This window comes from Antrostomus carolinensis, unplaced genomic scaffold (assembly GCF_000700745.2).
Source record: "Antrostomus carolinensis isolate BGI_N321 unplaced genomic scaffold, ASM70074v2 scaffold48773, whole genome shotgun sequence".
In the NCBI taxonomy this organism is placed as follows: Eukaryota; Metazoa; Chordata; class Aves; order Caprimulgiformes; family Caprimulgidae; genus Antrostomus; species Antrostomus carolinensis.
Genome location: NW_010306797.1, coordinates 885 through 20,269, shown reverse-complemented (window position 1 = coordinate 20,269; position 19,385 = coordinate 885). Strand labels below are relative to the sequence as shown.

At 39.9% G+C, this 19,385-nt stretch overlaps 1 protein-coding gene across 1 annotated transcript; it reads right to left on the bottom strand.

Moving 5' to 3' along the window:
* Positions 1-198: 198 nt before the first annotated feature.
* Positions 199-18,314, bottom strand: LOC104522829 (alpha-2,8-sialyltransferase 8E-like; the record flags this gene model as incomplete). The annotated part of the gene is made up of 4 exons (XM_029084322.1): positions 199-343; positions 3,589-3,675; positions 6,121-6,213; positions 18,199-18,314. Coding segments are annotated over 4 exons (441 nt in total), but the record flags the coding sequence as incomplete, so codon positions are not given.
* Positions 18,315-19,385: the final 1,071 nt, after the last annotated feature.

The following is a 19,385-nucleotide window of genomic DNA, read 5'->3' as shown; positions in this document are numbered from 1 at the left end:
AATACTAGAGCAGATGACCACTAGAAAATAGGATAATCAGCTAAAATATAATATTAAAAATAAACATTTTCAAACCATAAGCAATTAAATTTGTAGAAATGTCAAACAGCCAACTCCTACACCCTTGGCTATGGGATAGCATCTAATGCAGCAAGTAGAGTGAAGTTAGTTCTGCAAATTGACAGAAGCATGAGGTACCTTTGGAAACATTTTGAAGATTTCTTGGTTGATATGGAAGATTCCACTTGTATCCACTTCATATTTCAGCTTAGTCCCCAGGGGAGTATTTTTCTGGGTGGTGAACAGAAAGGCAGGGGCATTGCAACACCTTGACAAAGTAGACCTACAAAATGAAAAAGAGACAAATAAATCAAGGAGTCGATAGCATGCTTTAGGATTTGCAATTACTATTACTCCTAACAAAGCATTTTAAATAAAAAAAAACCCAACTTTTTAGCTGCAGGAGAGGTAAAAACTGTGGTTTGCTGTATTTTCCTTTAGAAAATTTCAGATTCAGTGAAATTTTCCTTGATTGAGGAACTTAGAGTAAAAAAACAAAACAAAACAAAACAAAACAAGCAAACAAAAACCAAAAACAAACCCAGAAGATGTGGGATTCCTGAACTTATCTCTTCTAGGCTGTAGGAAATATATGTGCAAATGTAGTCCTGTTCCTGACCCCAAAGAAAAGCTTCTGACCCCAGTATCCCAAGGAAACCTTCCTAACAAATTAATTCCTCTCTGCTTTAGAGGTCTTCCATTCTTTGTAAATTGTTTATTCATCACTGGGTGGGAAACGTAGGGGTTAAAGTATTTATCTGGGGATGTGGAAACTCAGTAGGGCATGGACTTAAACACAGCAACACCTAAGGACACTGTCCCACTTACCAGGCTACTGTGGAGCATGGCACACTTACAAAAAAACTTTTAAAGGTGTTATTTTTGCCTTTGACCTTGCATATGTGCATCAGGAAGATGTGGCTCTGACAGATATGCGCCAGGAAGACTGGTCATGGCTACAGCTCCAAAATCTCAGATAAATGGGCAAAATTTTCTTAGTCATTGGGACAAAGTGTCAGGTATTCCAGTGCAAACAAGAACTGTTTTGAAATCTCAAGAATGGGATTCTGGGCATGAGAGAAAACCTTTTCAGATCTGATACGAAGTTTAAATAAGAAAACAGGGTCCATTTCTTAGCTCCCATCTTTCCCCGAATGCTTTTCTCCTTTTACTGCTGGAAGTGAGACTCTGACTTCAGTTTACTCTTACTCCAGAGCCAGTCTGTTTCTCACTCAATTCATCTTACACCTTTAATGAAAAATACATGTCATGGCAAATGCACAAACATGAAGACAAAGCTAAATGGATCTCAAATAACCTAGATTAAATACCTTGCCTCTAGGGTATGTGGCCTCATTACAAGCTGGAAGAAGAAGCCAGTCTTCTTTATGGGCTTTATTACAAGTACCAGAAAGCAAATACAGAATTATGCAAACATTTCAGTGATGTCCAATTACTATTACAGGCTCGACTCATGAAAAATGACACAATTGGACGATCAGATCAAAGTAGCAATTGAGACTAAATAAGTCAATGAATAATTTATAGTAATTAAATAATTACAAAAAGGCACTGGGATTAAATTGTGATATTTGAGATATGAAAAAAATCTTCATTAGGTCTGCATTAAGGAATTGAAAGAGATATTGCTCTTTAATCTAATGTCCAACTGGTTTTCCAGAGGCACGTTCCTTAAAGTAAATAACTGATATCCGATGGAAGAAGACTGTCAAGGAAATTGTTTTTCTTAGTCTCCAGCTAAAAAGGCTGTGATTTTTGTGCTTCGTCCCTCCCTACTGTTTAAGTAGCTGACATTTAACTTTTGCTGGATTCTTCCAATCTCACCTGATGGTCCAGAACTGGCAAAGTTCGAAAGCCCACAATTCAGTGTTGTTAGACCACCACCTTTTAGCTTCCTACTAGTCTACTTCCAAACTCAGAGACTTTGGTCTGCTTTTAAAGGACTACAGTTTCCTCACACATTCATGCACTGAAGTCTCTGTCCCATAAGATAAAAATAAAACAGACTTTGAACTTCTTTTTTTTCTTGAAAAAAACCTTTTTTTTTAACAATTGGATTTGGTGATCTTCTAGGTCTTTTCCAATTGAGGTAATTCTGTGACTCTGTGATTCTATGACTAGCATGATTGTTGATCCTGGAACCAGCTAGCAAAGGTTAGTCTACATCTAGATGCCAGTGGGAGTTTCTTAAACAGGGATACATCAGCCACATGGGTACAGTCAGCAACAGGAGTCTTTCATCTCTTCTTTCTCTCAATGCACTCCCTACGATGGAGAAAGTTTCTTTGCTTAATGTGCTGGTGTGGGTGGCCTGAGAGTGATGGTCCTCCTGATGGTCTTTAGATAGTCCTTTCTCTTTGCTCCCAGCTCTGGGCTGGCCTCCATGCTTCAATGTGCTCCTTGTACTCTAGGCACAACCATTAGACCTCTTACTCTGAGCAATCTTTAAGATAGTACACTCTAATCCTGAATGGCTCTTGTCTTCAAAATGTGATTTGATAATTGCCTATCAAGTCATTTCAAGAAAAAAAAAATTAAAAAATCTGAAAAAACTTATGTATGGAGCCCCTGTTGGAAAAACTGCTATGAGCCTAGGACTAACAATTAGTTATTTTTAAAGATGTTAATGACTAACTGAGCACATGCATTCTCACATTCTCTTATTAACTCGTGACAGCTATATCCTGGAATCATGCAAGAGAATTTGGGAGAAAGTTGTGGGGCTTTATTCTAAGCAACAACTCTGAATCATGCTAGTGACTTACAGATTTAACCAGTCCATATTCCACTTACTCTGAAATGGGTTCTGTAGACCTACTCAAATATGGCCCTTGAATATACCAGTATAAAACATTCAAATATTGTTTTGGCTTCATTCTACTATTGCCTTCACAAGACAAATTTCAAAAGTTGTATCTTGAAAGGACCATGGAGGACCTTCAGTAAAGAGGAAGTTACATGAAGGAAGACAGAATACTACAGAAACAAACTGCAGAGGTCTCTGGAGACCAGAAAAAATATCTAGATAGTCAGAGAAAAGCCATAGCTGAGAAGTCATTAAAAAAAAGGAAGTCATAAACAGGATCTGACAGTACCTAATACATCACAGAAAAAATGCAGTTTTATTATTTTGTAGGCCAAATTTGCAGTGTCATCAACAATATTAGCATTTTATACCACCAGAGAGTTAGGTTGATGTATTAGGTGCAGCCATTAGGTCTTGGCTTTATCCTCACATCAGCTTCAATCACACCTGGAAAAATCTTTCCCATACCAAATTCCCTGCCTTACATGAAAAGACATGCCAGAAAAGCTCTCTTTCACTCTTGCTATTGACTTTTTCAAAGTAGAAAAAGTCCATATTTATTCAAAAGGATGGTACTCCAATAATAACAGGGTTATAATTCCTACTCTTGCTATTGATATGAAGGTTTGCTCTCTCTTCAGGAAACTAAATTAAAACTAAAGTAAATCTTACTCATTCTAATTAATGTGGACAATTCTTACTTGAATAAGTTAGCTTCTGTGACATTCATCTCCCATTTGCACATCTGTAGGCTCTTCCATCTGTCAAACAATTCAGTTTGTTTCACCCTAAATGATAAAAAAGAAGGAAAATAAAAATTCACTGTATTACAAGGGCTTCATTTCTTAAAAGAGCTGCAGCCAGGATACCATGCAGTAGGATTTTGATAGATCAAACCAATAAGTCTATCTAGTGCAAAATTTATCATTTTTATTTCTTCTTCTGCCCAGTCATAACAACACTAAGCCACGTATACACAGGTACTGATGTAGCTCTTCAGATGTTTGGGACTGATTTCTATTCCCTGATAGGCACTCTCCATTTCTTAAGGATAAAAAGTGCAATATAAAGCAAGAAGCATCTACTATACTGTCCACAATATGCTGGGAAGCTAATGAGTGTCTGGCAACTACAGCAGCTTTGGGGAGAAAAATTGCACCTAGTAGAAGGGCCCAGCAGAGGGGGTACTGGAAAAGAGGATACTTCAGATAATTTGGCCAACTAACATTATATTTTTGGTGAGGTTATTTGAATCCGTGATATCCCACAGAATAGCACTGTTGGTAAATCCATTTTTTAAACTACAAGATCACACATGTAGGGATAAACATCTGTGATGGTAAGATGTTCTTCACATAAGTTCTTTACATAAGGATCTCTCCCTCCCCTTCTGTTAATAAACATACTTTTAGTTATATCAAAAAATTACACCCCTCCTTCTACTAGGATGATACAGGATGACACACTTTTGGTGATATCATCAATTCCAACCACTTCTACCTTAGAGTTCTTCTGTATTTTGGACAACAGAGATAATTAAATCCTTGCAAATATCTAGAGCTTGGGAGCAATGTCATAATCTGGCTGGGAAATTTTAAAGTCTGAGATTTATTCAAGACTGATAGGTTCTAATGAGTTCTTTTCAGGCTTGAGGGCTTTGAATGTTTGAATAAAGCAAAGACTTTTAAGATAATTATACATTTAAAGTGAGCAGAACTTAAGATTTCCCAGGCTATGGAAGTAACAAGAAAGAATTAGGTCATATTGTACTTTCTGTAGCCCACCAGAGCACTTTAACTTGGAAATCTTCCATTACCGTAAGGGCTGACTTAGGAAATGTAGCATGTTAGAAGCAAGCACATCAGAAGAACCCAGCAAAGTAAAAGAGCTTAATGTCAAATGGCATCTATTATAAAAGTAAGGCTAACTCCATCCAGCTGAGCAGCAGTCCCCTACCTTCTATGTGCTGTTGGTTAAGATAAAGAGAAATTAGTAGTTCTCTGTACCATCTGATAAGTACGCAGAAAAGCAATTCAAAACTCCCCATCTTCAGCAGAACATTGGCAGAAGTGTCACATTCTCACCCCTTCTTTTTATTTTTAAGCACTGCAAGTCAGCAAGCAGTGCAAAGTTGTTACTCGCGTATCCTTCATCTCCAGTACCAAATACAGAAGACAAGACATAACCTACGTTTTCCTGTGCACAAAGTCAGTGAGGGAGACATGCTCAAAATTCATGCAGACCTGGAGCAACAAATTATATATGCTGTAGCCTTGATTGTTTAATGCTATGCACTTGTATAGCTGCACTTTCAATTGAGATTCTCAGGGCGTTTTACAGGCCTTAATAAACTTTGTGCGTTGTTGGTAAACCACTGGTTTTAGATACGGTAAGGGATTAGGCATAATCTAAGCACTTAAATTCAATGCAGTGCTGAAAATGCAAAAGGACAACACAAAAATATCCTGCTTTGCTCTGTACAAGGAGTTCCATGGGCAACCTCACTTTTTTGCCTCATTCCATCTCTGTATCTTCATGGATACAACTCATTCAGCTCATTAGTTTTCTGATGCGCATGTGGGACCACAAAAGATAAAATACAGATATTTTATTGTTTCTCAGAATTGCATTTTCCTACTTTATAGAGAGTGTTATTACGTGTGAAACTCACTGCTGCAGGAAATTGTGGAAGTCAAAAGTACAAATGGGCTCAGAAAAGATCTAAACAAATTAACAGAGAGATCTGTTATCCACCTTGACTACTGTAGTCTAGTAACTCAAGTTAGTCCCCATGCCAGTGTTTGCGATCAGGAAGGGCTAACCTTTTTGCTTCATTTCTTAGCCTTCACTGCTGGCCACTGTCAATCACAGGGCCTTAGGCTAGATGGACACTTGCTACGAGTCAGTCTGGCTGTTGTTACTCTTCAGTTACCCTCAGCAGAGGATCTGGAATATAATATTACAAATAATATCACAGTGTATTTCATTCTAAACAGTAATACTAGACCTGACCAAAATGCCTCAATGTATGTGAAATGCCTCCAGTTTTTTCAAATGGACCTCAGATCAAATTCAAATGTGACTATTTGCACATATAGGAGAACCTCAAAACGCTGAAGAGATCCCTATTGATGGGATCTCTTAATCCTTGCATCTTTGGCCATCTTGTTGTAAGTTATCATTTTCATCCTGTCTGAAAAGTAACATTTTAGCAAACATTCTTTCATACTTACATAGACAAAACCTTCACCTCAATGATGTCCTGCCGTAATTCCAGGCATTTGGTAGAGTTGTATTCCAAAGGCCCTTCATAAAACTCAAAATACCTGAAGAAGGACAAGAAAAAAAAATATTATTAATAAGTCTTAGACTGGAATACTTGTCTTAAATATCAATGGAAATTTGCTTAAAGTTGTCATTTATGATTTCTGCCTAACTTGAGACTACACTGGCCCATAGGCAAGTTATTACTTCACAGGAAAACACAAATGTCATTGCTGATTGTAGAAAAGCCACCCATGTCCAGTTTGCCCATCTCTACAAGAGTTCATTTATCTAGTAGACACCAACAAGGACCAGCTACCTTTTCCAGCAGTCAGCACATGTCAGCTGCCACTGAAAGTCAGGGGAAAAGTACTGATCACTTAAAGAACACTATTCCCATCCTTTGGGATGTTCAAATGTGCTGAGAGCTTAAAAATAAGCTCCTTAAATTTTGCTCTTAGGTGGAAAGCAAAGTGCTGGAGGTTGCACCTTGTCTGTGGCAACTGCTGCCCACCTCTACAGAATTGATCTTTTCTGTGGGATTTAATCTTCTGATGTATTTGGAGAGGAAGGGAAGCTGGGATTGTCTTCTCAAAAAAATTTGAGATGGTTTTGAAAACAAAAAGATTTGAATGTTCAGACACAGCACAAATGACAGTGTTATTAATTAAAATATAGACAGAAATATTTGCTTTTTTGGTTAAATTCCTCCACCTTAGCCATCAGACTGGTGTGAAGGGAAAACAAAACACAATGATATCTACCCATGTTTAGGGGCCAGAAAAAGCCCAGGCTGCCCAGTGAATTCAATGAGACTGTATTGAAATGACAAAAAAGATTTAGGGTTTAAATCAAGTTCTGTATCAGTTTCAGCACTTATAAGTCTGTATTAAAACCTAGTATCTAAGAACTGCATATACCCTTACAGCAGTTATAACCATAGTGAAGAAATACGAGGAGATGACATGCAGGAATAGGCTAGAGAAAGTTATTTTGGATGGATCCTTTAAAATCTCAGAACTCGTGAGGTTGTAAATCCAAACTATCCTTTGAATTTTCAATAGGAAAGAAAAATACAAGATTCCTGGAAGAGCTTTATTTAAACAATCATTGGAAATGTAGCATTTTGGTTTGGTGTAATTTTAAAACAACATCAAAATTCATGTTTGACCTGACTGTCTATTCTATAATCCCTAAGTAGGAAAGCCTCGTTAGTTTCCTTAGGAGTTCATGTTTATAATTAATATCAAAGTTTTGAGGGATCCAAAACTGATCTGTTCTGGGGAACAGTGTTCACACTTCCTAAGAGAACCGTAGGAAGGGAGAGTGTCCAGAAAACAACATCTCCAGGTGTCTCCAACACGGTTTTGAAAGGCCAGAAGCATGTAAAAGCAAACAGCTTCTGAATTTAGCCTTGTAAGCACATCCAGAAATCAATCTGATAAAGCACGGAAGAGAGAAACCCACAGAAGGGAGAAAGGGACTGGTTGCAACTGGAAAAAGCCCAAGAGCTTCCCAAAGCAATATGCAGCCAACTGGGAACATTTCTATCCTGTCAAATGCTGCTTTAGGATGCATCTCCTTCACCTCTCCCTGAGGTTTTCACCACCTCAGATTTGTCAAATCCCAAACCATTTCTGTGGTCCAGTGAGAGCCAGAGACCTTGAGACTGAAAGGAAGAAAGCTATGCCTAGAAGGTGACAGGAGGACATAATAAATTCCTAATAAAGAATTCAAAATTAAACTGATTACTCTCAGAAAAAAACAATAGCTCGGTAATCTTTAAAAAAATGTGACTATTTGCAAACATGTTTGCACAGTCTTCAAGGCCACAGATATTTTTAATACAAGTTTTGTAGACGAAATTATGTATTTAAAGCGCTCCATAATCAATAGCAAATCCGGGAAAAGACTTCCTCACCCTACAGGAGGGAGATAAAGTTCATGTAACATAAACCTTCATCTGGTCTCTCACCAAAAGACTTGGGCTTCCCTTCCAACTCAATTGTTCACTTGGACATTCAGCCTTTACTAAAGAGTAGCTAAAATCCATTGCATTGACACAGCTCCTGCATGCTTGGCTTCTTGAACTGGAGCTGAGCAACTTGTGTATTTTGAAAGCTGCTCCAACTGAAATTGGATTAAGAGCTCACCTGGTTGCACCAGGTCAAAGCCGTGTGTGGATGTACTCCAGATAAATGTCCCAAACTAAACTGAAATCTCTCTCTGTGGAGCCAACAGAATCACAGAATCACAGAATCACAGAATGGTGGGGGTTGGAAGGATCCTCAGGAGATTATCTAGTCCAACCCCCCTGCCAAAGCAGGTTCCCACCATAGGAGTTCTTACTGGTCACAGAATTTTATAGGGATGAAGGAGTCCCCTCTGGCTACCAGTCCAGACAACTTTTTCACTCTTTTGCAATACTAATTTTTCTTATTGTATTTTGTGGTATCCGTTCTTTACTTTGGTTCTTTGAGTCAGAGAAAACCTGGGACCACAAGTGTGCATGTTCCACACAATAGCTAGAGGCAGATATACATCCCCATGCAGCACTCAGCATGTTACACACCACTCCTACCTCTTTTCTTTGGGCATAAGGGGGATAGCAATGGCCATCAACCTCAACCTTGCTTTTCACTTAACACTGCATTTCATTACTTTGTATGTGCCTCAGGACAGATAAAAATGGCAAAAATCTAGATTAACATGTATTTTTATCTTTCCTGCGTACTTCTGGCTCTGCTGCTAAGTTAGAGAACTGCAGCTCAGATGTCAAACAGCAGATGCTATCACGTGGGAATAACGCAGCAGGGGAAAGCTGGCTTCAGCCCATGGCACTGGAGACAAATATGTTATTTTATGAAATAGAGATAAAATTTCCTGAGTCCAAACCATTCCCTTTGATCATTGCCTGATCCACAAACCAAAGGTCAAAATGAAAAAGAATGTGTTACCAAAGAGGCAGAAGGGTAAGGAGGAAAGGATTAGGTAAAAAATAAATGATATCTGGTTCTGAAGGGACATCCACAAGGCAGCATTGCATTTGTTGGAGTGTTATTGCATTAGCCTACAGCTTCAGAAAGCAAAGGACTGTCCTGCAAGTCTCTGACTCTCACAATAGCTCCACCTTTTCCAGCAGAGTCACTAGGAGTGTGGAATTCACCCTTTGTCACCTTGTGGAAGTGCAGAGGGAGGACCCATGAAACAGGCTGGATGACACACGGCCAATGGGACTCGTGCCGCCTGCAGCAAAGGCAGGGGACACCAACGGCAGTGTCACTTCTGCACTGAGTGGTAAGAAGATGCTAGTGGCCACGGGGTAAGCTCAGTTGAAACTAACTCAGTCTGCCTGAGCCACTGAATAATCATCATCTGGGCTGTCATTCATAAGCCCTGAACCACATCTGAAGCAGACAGGCAGACACTAAGCGTCCTTAGTATTAATGCTACTGATGCTGCAACATTTCGGTTGCAGTAAGGAATTTGCAAGACAGTATCTGGTCAATAGACAAAAAAAAAAAAAAAAAAAGCTTATTCTCTTTCTCCCAGGAGTGTTCATGCTATTTATTTGCTTCACAGCAATCCTCTCCTGCTACAGACACCAAGGCAAATAAGCAGAGGCAGGTCCCTGGAGCACCAGTCAACTTCTTCCTGCAGAAGTGCTTCACGCTGTACTTTCCCTGAACACAGCTTTTGCACAACACTGGCCTCTAGCACAAGGAACATGGTTTCACTCATCCCCCACGGATGTTCTTCAAACCCAGATCCTCTGCTAAGCAGGCTTTGGTCCTGCTGGGAGTGTTTGGAGACCAGCCCCCCACACTCTCCCAGAGGAAGCATCAGTATCACCCACTCCCTGGGCTCTGAGTGCTGCTTCTGCCTATTAACTCCTACTCTAAACCATGTAGTATCCTGTGAAAGAAGATACATTTTCCTGTTAGAAAGCTTAATTAGCACAAATGGAAACTGTCCTCCCCATCATCTTCCTCAGTCTGATATCTAGCTAAGAAGCAAGGGTCTAGTGCAGTTTGTTTTGATTTATGCTCTTGATTAGTAACAAGTGACAAACCTGACTACGCCACTCCTTTTGCTATGGAAAAGGGCTGTGTTTCAGCTTTATGAGAATGACAGTCATGTTTCTATCCATAAAACAGAGTTGGTAAATCACCGTCAGAATGTCTTCTCCCTGCATTGCCTTCACTTCCACTGCTGAAATCTAAATAAATTTTGTATCAAAGATCACAAGTCTACAGCAAAACCAACACACGAATTCATTATTCTTTACAGTAGGGAACACAACTACAACCAAATCACAACAAATACCACAGTTGCATGTGGGATTGCGTTTTCCTGTGCACTAGACATGACTCACTGCTCTATGTCCTTTCAAATCTACAATATTTTTCCAGGACCAGATCCTCTATCTGAACAGCACACAAGCTGCAAGTGCTCAGAGAGTTGTCTTTTTTTTTTATGGCTTTTAATACTGAATGCCCAGAAATGAGATGCTATTCACTCTGTAATTTTCCATTTTTTACTAACTGACACTTTCTTCTTTTCTAACCTTCATGTCTCCCATTGCAACCTCACTTCCAGCTGAGCAGCTTACTGAGCTCACAAGTGAGAGACAGATTTGGTTTCCCAGTACACCAGCTAACTCAGGTCTTTGATCATCTGCAGTTGGGCTGCTCTTGCTTTGATCAGAAGTAAGCTTTTCTTGATCATGCTGCATGAATTAAAAAGCCTGAGACTTCAATCCTGCCTTCAAGTGACACTTGGATTGAGGCACTGATTTGTCCGATATATTGAACAAAGGTTTTAAAATACAATTGAGTGCAATTATCAGGCATCTTTTAAACAAGGCCATTTTCTCCTGCACAAACCACCTTCCTGTTTGGCTCATCCCTGTAGTGTCGGTTCTGCACTGTTTGCAGTGAGGTTGCAGCACTTACTGCAAAAGAGCAGAGTATCACGGGAAGGATTCCACCCACCCTGCAGAAAAAACAAAGTTCTTTCCAAAAATATACATTATCCACTGACTAAGAAATGAGAATAAATGAACCAAGCACTGCAGGCTTCCACTTATTAAGAGAACTGTCCAATTAGCAGTGCCTGGACTCATCAGGATGGGCAGATTCATGGCCAGCCTCAGGATTAAATTCACCTTACCTACTCTGGAACCTTGCAAGTGTGCTACACTGCCCAAAGCACACAGGGACTTGTGGTCCTCTGGCAAGGCCAGATGGGATCTTCAGATCCTTGTAGCAAAAATACTGCAGAGGTGGAGCATATAATAGAATCATATAATCATAGAATGGCTTGGGTTGGAAAGGACCTCAAAGATCACTTAGTTCCAATCCCCCTGCCTTGGACAGGGTTGCCAACCACTAGATCAGGCTGCCCAGGGCCCCATCCAACCTGGCCTTGAATGCCTCCAGGGATGGGGCAGCCACAACTTCTCAGGGCAACCTGTTCCAGTGTCTCACCACCCTCTGGGTGAAAAATTTACTCCAACATCTTCTCTGTGCCGCCTGTTCCAGTGCCTCACCAGCCCCTGGGTGAAAAATTCCCTCCTAATATGTAACCCAAATCTTCCCTCTCTGAGTTTCAAACCATTTCCCCTTGTCCTATCACTATCTGCCCATGTAGAAACTGGCTCTCCCTCCTGGTTTTATAAGCTCCCTTCAAGTACTAGAAGGCTGCAATGAGGTCTATCCCAGAGCCTTCTCTTCTCCAGGCTAAACAAGCCCAGCTCCCTCAACCTTTCTTCACAAGAGAGGTGCTCCAGCCCTCTGATCATTTTCCTGGCTCTCCTCTGGACCCGCTCCAACAGCTCCACATCTTTCTTGTGTTGTATATCATCTATATATCATGGCTAGAGGGGTTCTGGAAAACTCACGCAGAGCAGAGCAAAGTAGGTGTTGACTTCATCAGAGAGCCCATTGTGAGTGAGTAACCAAATCCCACTAGCCTTTGCCTCTATTAATATTTCTGTGTGACAACATCAAAAACTGTAAGTTTTGGTCAAAAGGTTTAGGGGTCCGACATCGATACAGTGGGTTTTTTTTCCTTCAAAGAGTGCACCCTACCACTTTGTATGGCATATTCTCTTAAGATTACTTTGACCACATTTGGAAGGTACAATCCTCATTTGTCAGATAAAGAAGCCGACGTAGAGGCTGACTGACAGGCAGATCTGCCCACAGCAGGCAGAACAGGGACCTTGCACTCTGCTCTCATAGACACTGCCTAGACTACATGATTACCACCAAGAACAAGAGTAGCCTCTGAAGCTGATGCAAATAATAATGACCTTTCATACTACACCTTGCAAAAGAAAACACTTGTGGACATACTGATGTTAAATGAGATCCCTCTGCTCTGACAACTGGCAGGTGAAGCAGAAATGTTTGATGCCCTGAGATTAATTTACACTTTACTAGGTCTGTGGTACAAAAAATCACATTGCTGCATGTGTCATTTCTGCCATTTGAGAGCCTGAGCTGACTTCTTCACAACAGGATGGCTGGTGCTTGAAAAACTGAAGTGAGAGATAAGGTGCTGTGGACACAAAGCAGGAGGCTGGAGAAGCAATAGTCTTGTCTTACACAAGTTGATGAAACTGTTTGACTACCTCCTCCTTGGGGACAACAAATACAAAAAATAGATGATTCACATTCCTCCTGGCTACCACCTGCTGATGCCAATGTCACTGGCATTAACAAGTTGAAATCTTTTATCATCTTCATCTCTAATGTTACTAGATGTCGTAGATGTCTATCTGATCGTGAACTTTCAGTATGTGGCTGTAGCTAGGAACAAAATATGTCACTATAAACTGTGTCATGTAAAAACACAAACATATAAGTGAGAGACAATGGTCATACACCTTTGTATACCTTATGTGGTAATAGCTCTTCTGAATTCCTGCATCCAGTTCTGATAGGTCATGTTTGAAAGTCTGAGACACCAGCAAGAGTTACAAAAGCACCTGTAAAAATTATCTGGGTTCTAAAAAGTATGAGAAGTTTATGAAGATAAAGCTAAACATATGGTGACTGAGTAGGGAGACACTGCATGAGGAAAAAATTACTAGTGGAAGAAAGCTTTTCAATACAATACAGCAAGGAAAAATTGTATCCAATGCCCAGAAGCTAAAGATAGAAATGGCATCTTTAGTTGAAAGCTGTTTTTCTTCCTCGAAAAAACAGAGTAATCAAACAAAATTCAGAAGCTGGAATTCGTGTGCATTTAATCTCATTTAGCTGAGATAAAAGCTGTTAATTTATAAATCTCCTGATCATCCACCTAGAATATTTTGAAATGTTTGGTTAGATTTGTCCCTTTCTAGTGTCAAAAGTTTTTCTAGGTTTTGATAACAGATGGCATCAGAAATGTCCATCCAGGACAAGGGCAGTTTCCCAAGACACTCTGCCCTGATTTTCACTTTAAAAAGTGCTTCCATGAACCAGCCCTAAATTCATATGTTTGATCTTCCACAGAAGAAGACTGGCTTTTATATTTCTGTCCTTTAAAAGTGTTCATTGATAGCTCTATGTACCTCCCAAGTAACCTTAGAAAAGCACATGTCTCCATTTGTCATATCCCAGAGATGCTCCTTTTCTGGATTCCTTATTTGATCTGGTCCTGTGACTTCATAGGCAATTTACACATCTGTACAGTTGATATGTGTGATACCCTGAGGTTATGTTTTTCATCACAACTATGAAAGCTTTTGGAAAACTGGCATTGGCTGCTCACTACCATTCTGATTTGGATCTCCTGTCTTCATGTCTAAACCCACAGATCATTTAGGATTGCTTGGCTCTACTGCCCAGTGCCACATTAGCAATGTGAATTGTCCAGACACCCACTCCTGCCAATGCCACATTGTTCCTTTCTCCTATCTCCACTTATCTGGGAGCCAAATCTCTCCAAAATTTCAGCCTAATTTACCAAGAGAGCCTAAACTACCCAATACAGCTCTACTACAAGAGCTCTGGGTGTAACAGCAGGAGCTAAAGTAGAAACAGTCCTAAATGATGCAGCAAAATCCTGGCTACCTCCTGCAGTTTGTTCACCCAGAGGGGATTAGCCCACCTTGCAGACCTTACTTCTGAAGCAACACCACTACCTCCCGTGCTTCCTGGGTCTTCACACCGACTGCCATGTACCTTTGTTTAGAGGTTTTCCCACTGTACTGTCAGCCCTAGAATGATTTATTGGAGAGTGTATTGAATTGAGAGTATTGTTTTAGGGAGAAACACTTTGGTGTTTCTTCTCTTTCACAGTCACTGTATCAAAACAACAGTGGCTCCTGACAAGCAGCCGTGGGGTATGCTGCAGGGAGTTCTATTTTACCAATGTCATTTCAGAACTCTTCCAATTTCTAATAAAACTGCTCTTTGGCTGTTTTAATCAAGCCCATTCCCATCGCTCTGATTGAAACAAGCTACTGATGTTGTTATCCATATGACCACCTAGGAGGCATAACAAAACACATGACAACACTGACACATCAATAACATCTCAAAAATCGCATTTGCGTTTTTCAGTGCAAGCAATGGCTTTTCTTTTTTCTTGTTGTTCTCAAGATTTTAGTATCTTTGCATAAGTTCAGCATTATGACTTAAGGAGCATCCTCAACTACTGTCCTGACCAATGAGGTCTGATGACTCAAGCACTTACATTCATTCTTGTAAAATGTATATTTGATGAATCCAATTGATTATACTTTCAATTTTGTAGCCACTGGGGACAAAGCTCCAGATCTGTCATACTGGAGAATACTGGACTGAAGGTGGCAGATAACACCACAGCCCAACTGTCAAAGAGCCTGTAGCTCATCTAGTCCCCCTGTAGCTGAAAGTACACATCCCTATGGTTTTATAGAATCATAGAATCATAGAATGGTTTGGGTTGGGAGGGACCTTAAAGCTCATCCAGTTCCAACCCCCCTACCAGCAGCAGGGACACCTTCCACTAGACCAGGTTGCTCAAAGCCTCATCCAACCTGGCCGAGAACACTTCCAGGGGATTTGTTTTGAGGATTTGTTGAACGTTTCATTTTTACTTCTTGCTAGAAGACCTGCAGCAATGCAATATGCATCAAAATGAAGCTTTTGGTGCCCAATAAGCCCCAGCAAATAGAGATCTCTGTTGGGCATCAACCCACAGCAATATTAGATTCTCCAGATCTAACAATCAGCATGATCCACACTCTCAGTTGTACCACATACTGAGTCAAGCTGATGATACTAGTTTTTATCTCCATGCCAAGTTCTACGCAATCTGAAGAAGTCATCTTTTCATCCCTTATGCACTGGGATGAAAAGATTTGGTTAGCTTGGTGACTTTGGCACAGTGGAGCTGTCAGCAGACAAAGTAGGGCTTATTTTCTGAAATTGTGTAATAAGCTCCCCTGGACAGTAAAAAAATATGCCAATGGCAAGCCACCCTTTAACTTCATACATCACTTAAGGTCTGAATCAGTTTCTGCTGAAATCAGATAACATTACATTCTTCATTTCTGTCCTACTTGAACATTTTCAAGCAATGTTTAGTCTTCACTGTGCATTGGTTTTGATATGGCCACCATTTTTGTGAAGTCTTGTCTGGCGGTACTAACTCACTTATTCTCTCAATGTGCCTTTGCTTTAGAAGTCCTTCATTTTCATCTAATAAATCACTCCCACAGGATGAATTGTCAATGTCTCTACACCATGTATTAAGTTACATGATTAAAAGATACAGAGTAGTTATAGAATATACATGTGTTGATACCACGTAAGTGTGAATAAACGTGTATCTATATACATATAGATTTATAAATGATAATGAAAAGCATAATATTATCTATTTCAGTTTAAATCTTTAAACACCCAACCTTTCACAAGGAGGTGATAACACACAAGAAACTGTAGAGCGACACAGTGAAATGTATTTACTGTGCGTATACAGACACATAATTAGGTTTTTGCACTTTAGACATCTCACTGGAGACCTGTAAATATATACAAGTAAAATTAGGTTGCTAAAATGTAGTCTGCAAGTTTTCCATTTGGTGGAAAAATTTATTCCTTAGAGGAAGGCTTGATATAATTGATATCAACAGCCTGAAGTTGGGTGTCAGATTAAGACTCTTGGGAGATGTCTAGTGGTGACACAGTAAGAAAGGTGATCAAAGTTAAACAGTATACAATTTATGACATAACTCTGCAGTTACTCACCACACAGTCTCACATCCAGTCTCACCTCCACATGTATGCAGTTCTTTTTTATTTTGCTGTATTCTCAGCTTTGTAGACAAATGGATAAATAATATCTCTAACATACTTATATGCAATATATGTTGCAGCTAGACAACATAACTAACTCAAAATCCCCATCTTTCAGCTCCACAGTCATTAACACGATGAAGACTTAGAAATTTGCACCTTTTATTGATATTATAAACTTTGAAATTCACACCTAGCTTGTGTAGTTTGAGCTTGTTTGTATAAAAAACAGCACTTGCATCCTGAACATCTTGGTCTTTGAAGGGGCTAAACAGCTTGAGAACAGTACTGTGGTTCAGTGCCTCAAAACTAGGATGTATTTTGCAGTCAAGGTTTTTGTTTTCCTGTCCTGCAATCAATGATGATTCAGTTTTCTCTGTCAAGGGTGCCCAGAGGGGGAAATCTACATTTATTAATTCTCTCATGTCTTCAAGAAGATGTCTTTGTGCCACATTCAGTTCTTTGTTGTGCCAAATGCCTAAACTGAAGACTGTATATACACACTGTAGATGCATACATGCATCTGCATTGGCATTTTACTGCCAAACATGGCAGTAAAAGTAGAGATAGACAGACAGACAAATAGATAGATAAATGGATAGATACCAACATACATACATACATAGAATGAACCATTTTTAACTTGCTCTGAGCAAAAAACTGCAGCTTAAGCTGGTTCTTTTTATAAAGAACCTTAAGTAGTTAAACCAGCCCAGTGGCAGGTAACACTCAAACTGGATCACATTACAGCAAAGAGCCATAACAGGAATTATGAACCGCATTGCTGCGGTTCATTGGATGATTTTTGGCAGGTCAGACTCTGTACTTCCGCTTGCCTTTGAAATGCTATCAGCTCCACAGCTGTACTGGTGTATGGTTAACAAAATATACTTTGACAATATTTTAAACAAAATATGTAATTTATCCAGAGAGAGGTTTTTTTCTACATCAGTATTAAGTGCAAGCTGCTTTTCTTTTATTTATTTTATTTTTTATTTAACTTACAGTATTTCTAAGATGTCCCTGCTATTTATTAAACTTTACATTACACAAGACTCAGGATATTTAACCTCTACAATTGAGGTTCCCAGATTTACATAGATGGCCTTCAATAGCTATGGAGCTCTTTAGTCACAACTGTAGCCAGTTTCCTGACTATGCACATGGCTCTTCATGACCCTTCAGATAAGTGTCAGTCAAAAGGATCTTACTAAAAATTAATAAGAATGCAAAACCTGCTACAGCACATCAGTGCTTTTCATATTTTCAAAACATTGTAAACAAAGAAAATACTCCAGCCTTATCTTGACAGAACAATTCTGCCCTACCTGATCCTGGAAAGATTTCAATTTAAACTATGTTTTCTTAGAATACATATTCTATTATAAAGAAAGCCTTGCACCAGATTTTCCAGTGTGCTCTGCATGTATCAATACTGTCATGTTGGGACATTGCCCACCAAAGTCCCACCCTCCCTTACTGCCACTTATTGACACATAGCATTGGAAATAGGAGAGACCAGGACACAGAAGTCACCCTCCTGCATGCTGCATGGATGCTTATGGCATATTCCAAAATGACCCCAACGCCTCAAAGGGAGAAAACAGCACAACACTTGGGCATTCATGGCATCTTCTGTGCCATGGGGAGCAGTACTAAGCAGCCAAAGCAAACTACAAATCTCATTTTTCATACAGCTTGTGCTCACAGTTGTAGTTAGTACAAAGAGAGAGAGAACTCTGTAGTCATTCCCTCGGGTGTTGGTACCTGGTGCCTGTGTCACTGCCACTCTTCACTGCTCCGTCATCCGTGAAATTAAAGGTGCCGGTCCAATTTGCCAATTCCTCTCCATTCTGCCAGCTAAACTGCAGCCCTCTAGCAAGAAAATGAGGCAGTTGATATTTGATATCATTCAGTCAGTTAAGTCTATCAGCATGAGTTCTCATGTCCTTTTTCTTAACACAGAAATGTGACTATGACACGTTCATCAAAAACAATAAAAAGATTCCAAGAACCACAAGACATCATCTTACTAGTGGAAACAATTAATTTTCACTTCCCATAGATTCTTCAAGTCCTTGGCTGAAAACAACACCAGATTCCCCAACCGAATTGGAAGGCCAGTAATCATCTGTGCTCATAAACAACATACATATGTGTGGAGCGAGGTGGAAATTTCATTCCCAGAGATGCAAATGCAAAAAGCTGCAGACTTGTGTGGAAAAGTGCAGGGCCAAAGAAGTAAACCCTCCAAACTTCAATTTTACATCTACAGTAGTTTTTCAATATAGAATCGTAGAATCATAGAATTGGTTTGGTTGGAAAAGACCTTTAAGACCATGGAGTCCAACCATAAACTTAACACTGCCAAGTCCACCACTAAACCATGTCCCTAAGCACCACATCTCCACATCTTTTAAATCCCTCCAGGGACTGGGACCCTACCACTGCCCTGGGCAGTCTGTTCTAATGCTTGACAACCCTTTTGGTGAAGAATTTTCCTAATATCCAACCTAAACCTCCCCTGGTGCAACTTGAGGCCATTTCCTCTCGTCCTGTCACTTGTTACTTGGGGAAAGTGAACCAACACCCACCTCGCTACAACCTCCTTTCAGGTAGTTGTAGAGAACCAAAAGTTTTCCCCTCAGCCTTCTTGTCTCCAGACTAAACAACCACACTTCCCTCAGCCGCTTCTCATAAGACTTGTGGGCACTGGGTCCTTCCTCTGATTTGTTGGCCATGCTAACCAAGGATTTGTCATTTGATAACTTTTCTACTACGTTGCTTCTTTTCCTTGTTTAGGAAGATGGTATTTTTTTAAGCCGATGCATATCACAATCATCATAACTCTCTATTTTCCAGATTTTCACAAATACGTTACAAGACCCACGATGCCTGCAGTCTTCTGGAAACTACACTTATAGCTGGGTAGAAATCTCACATATATTTTTAAA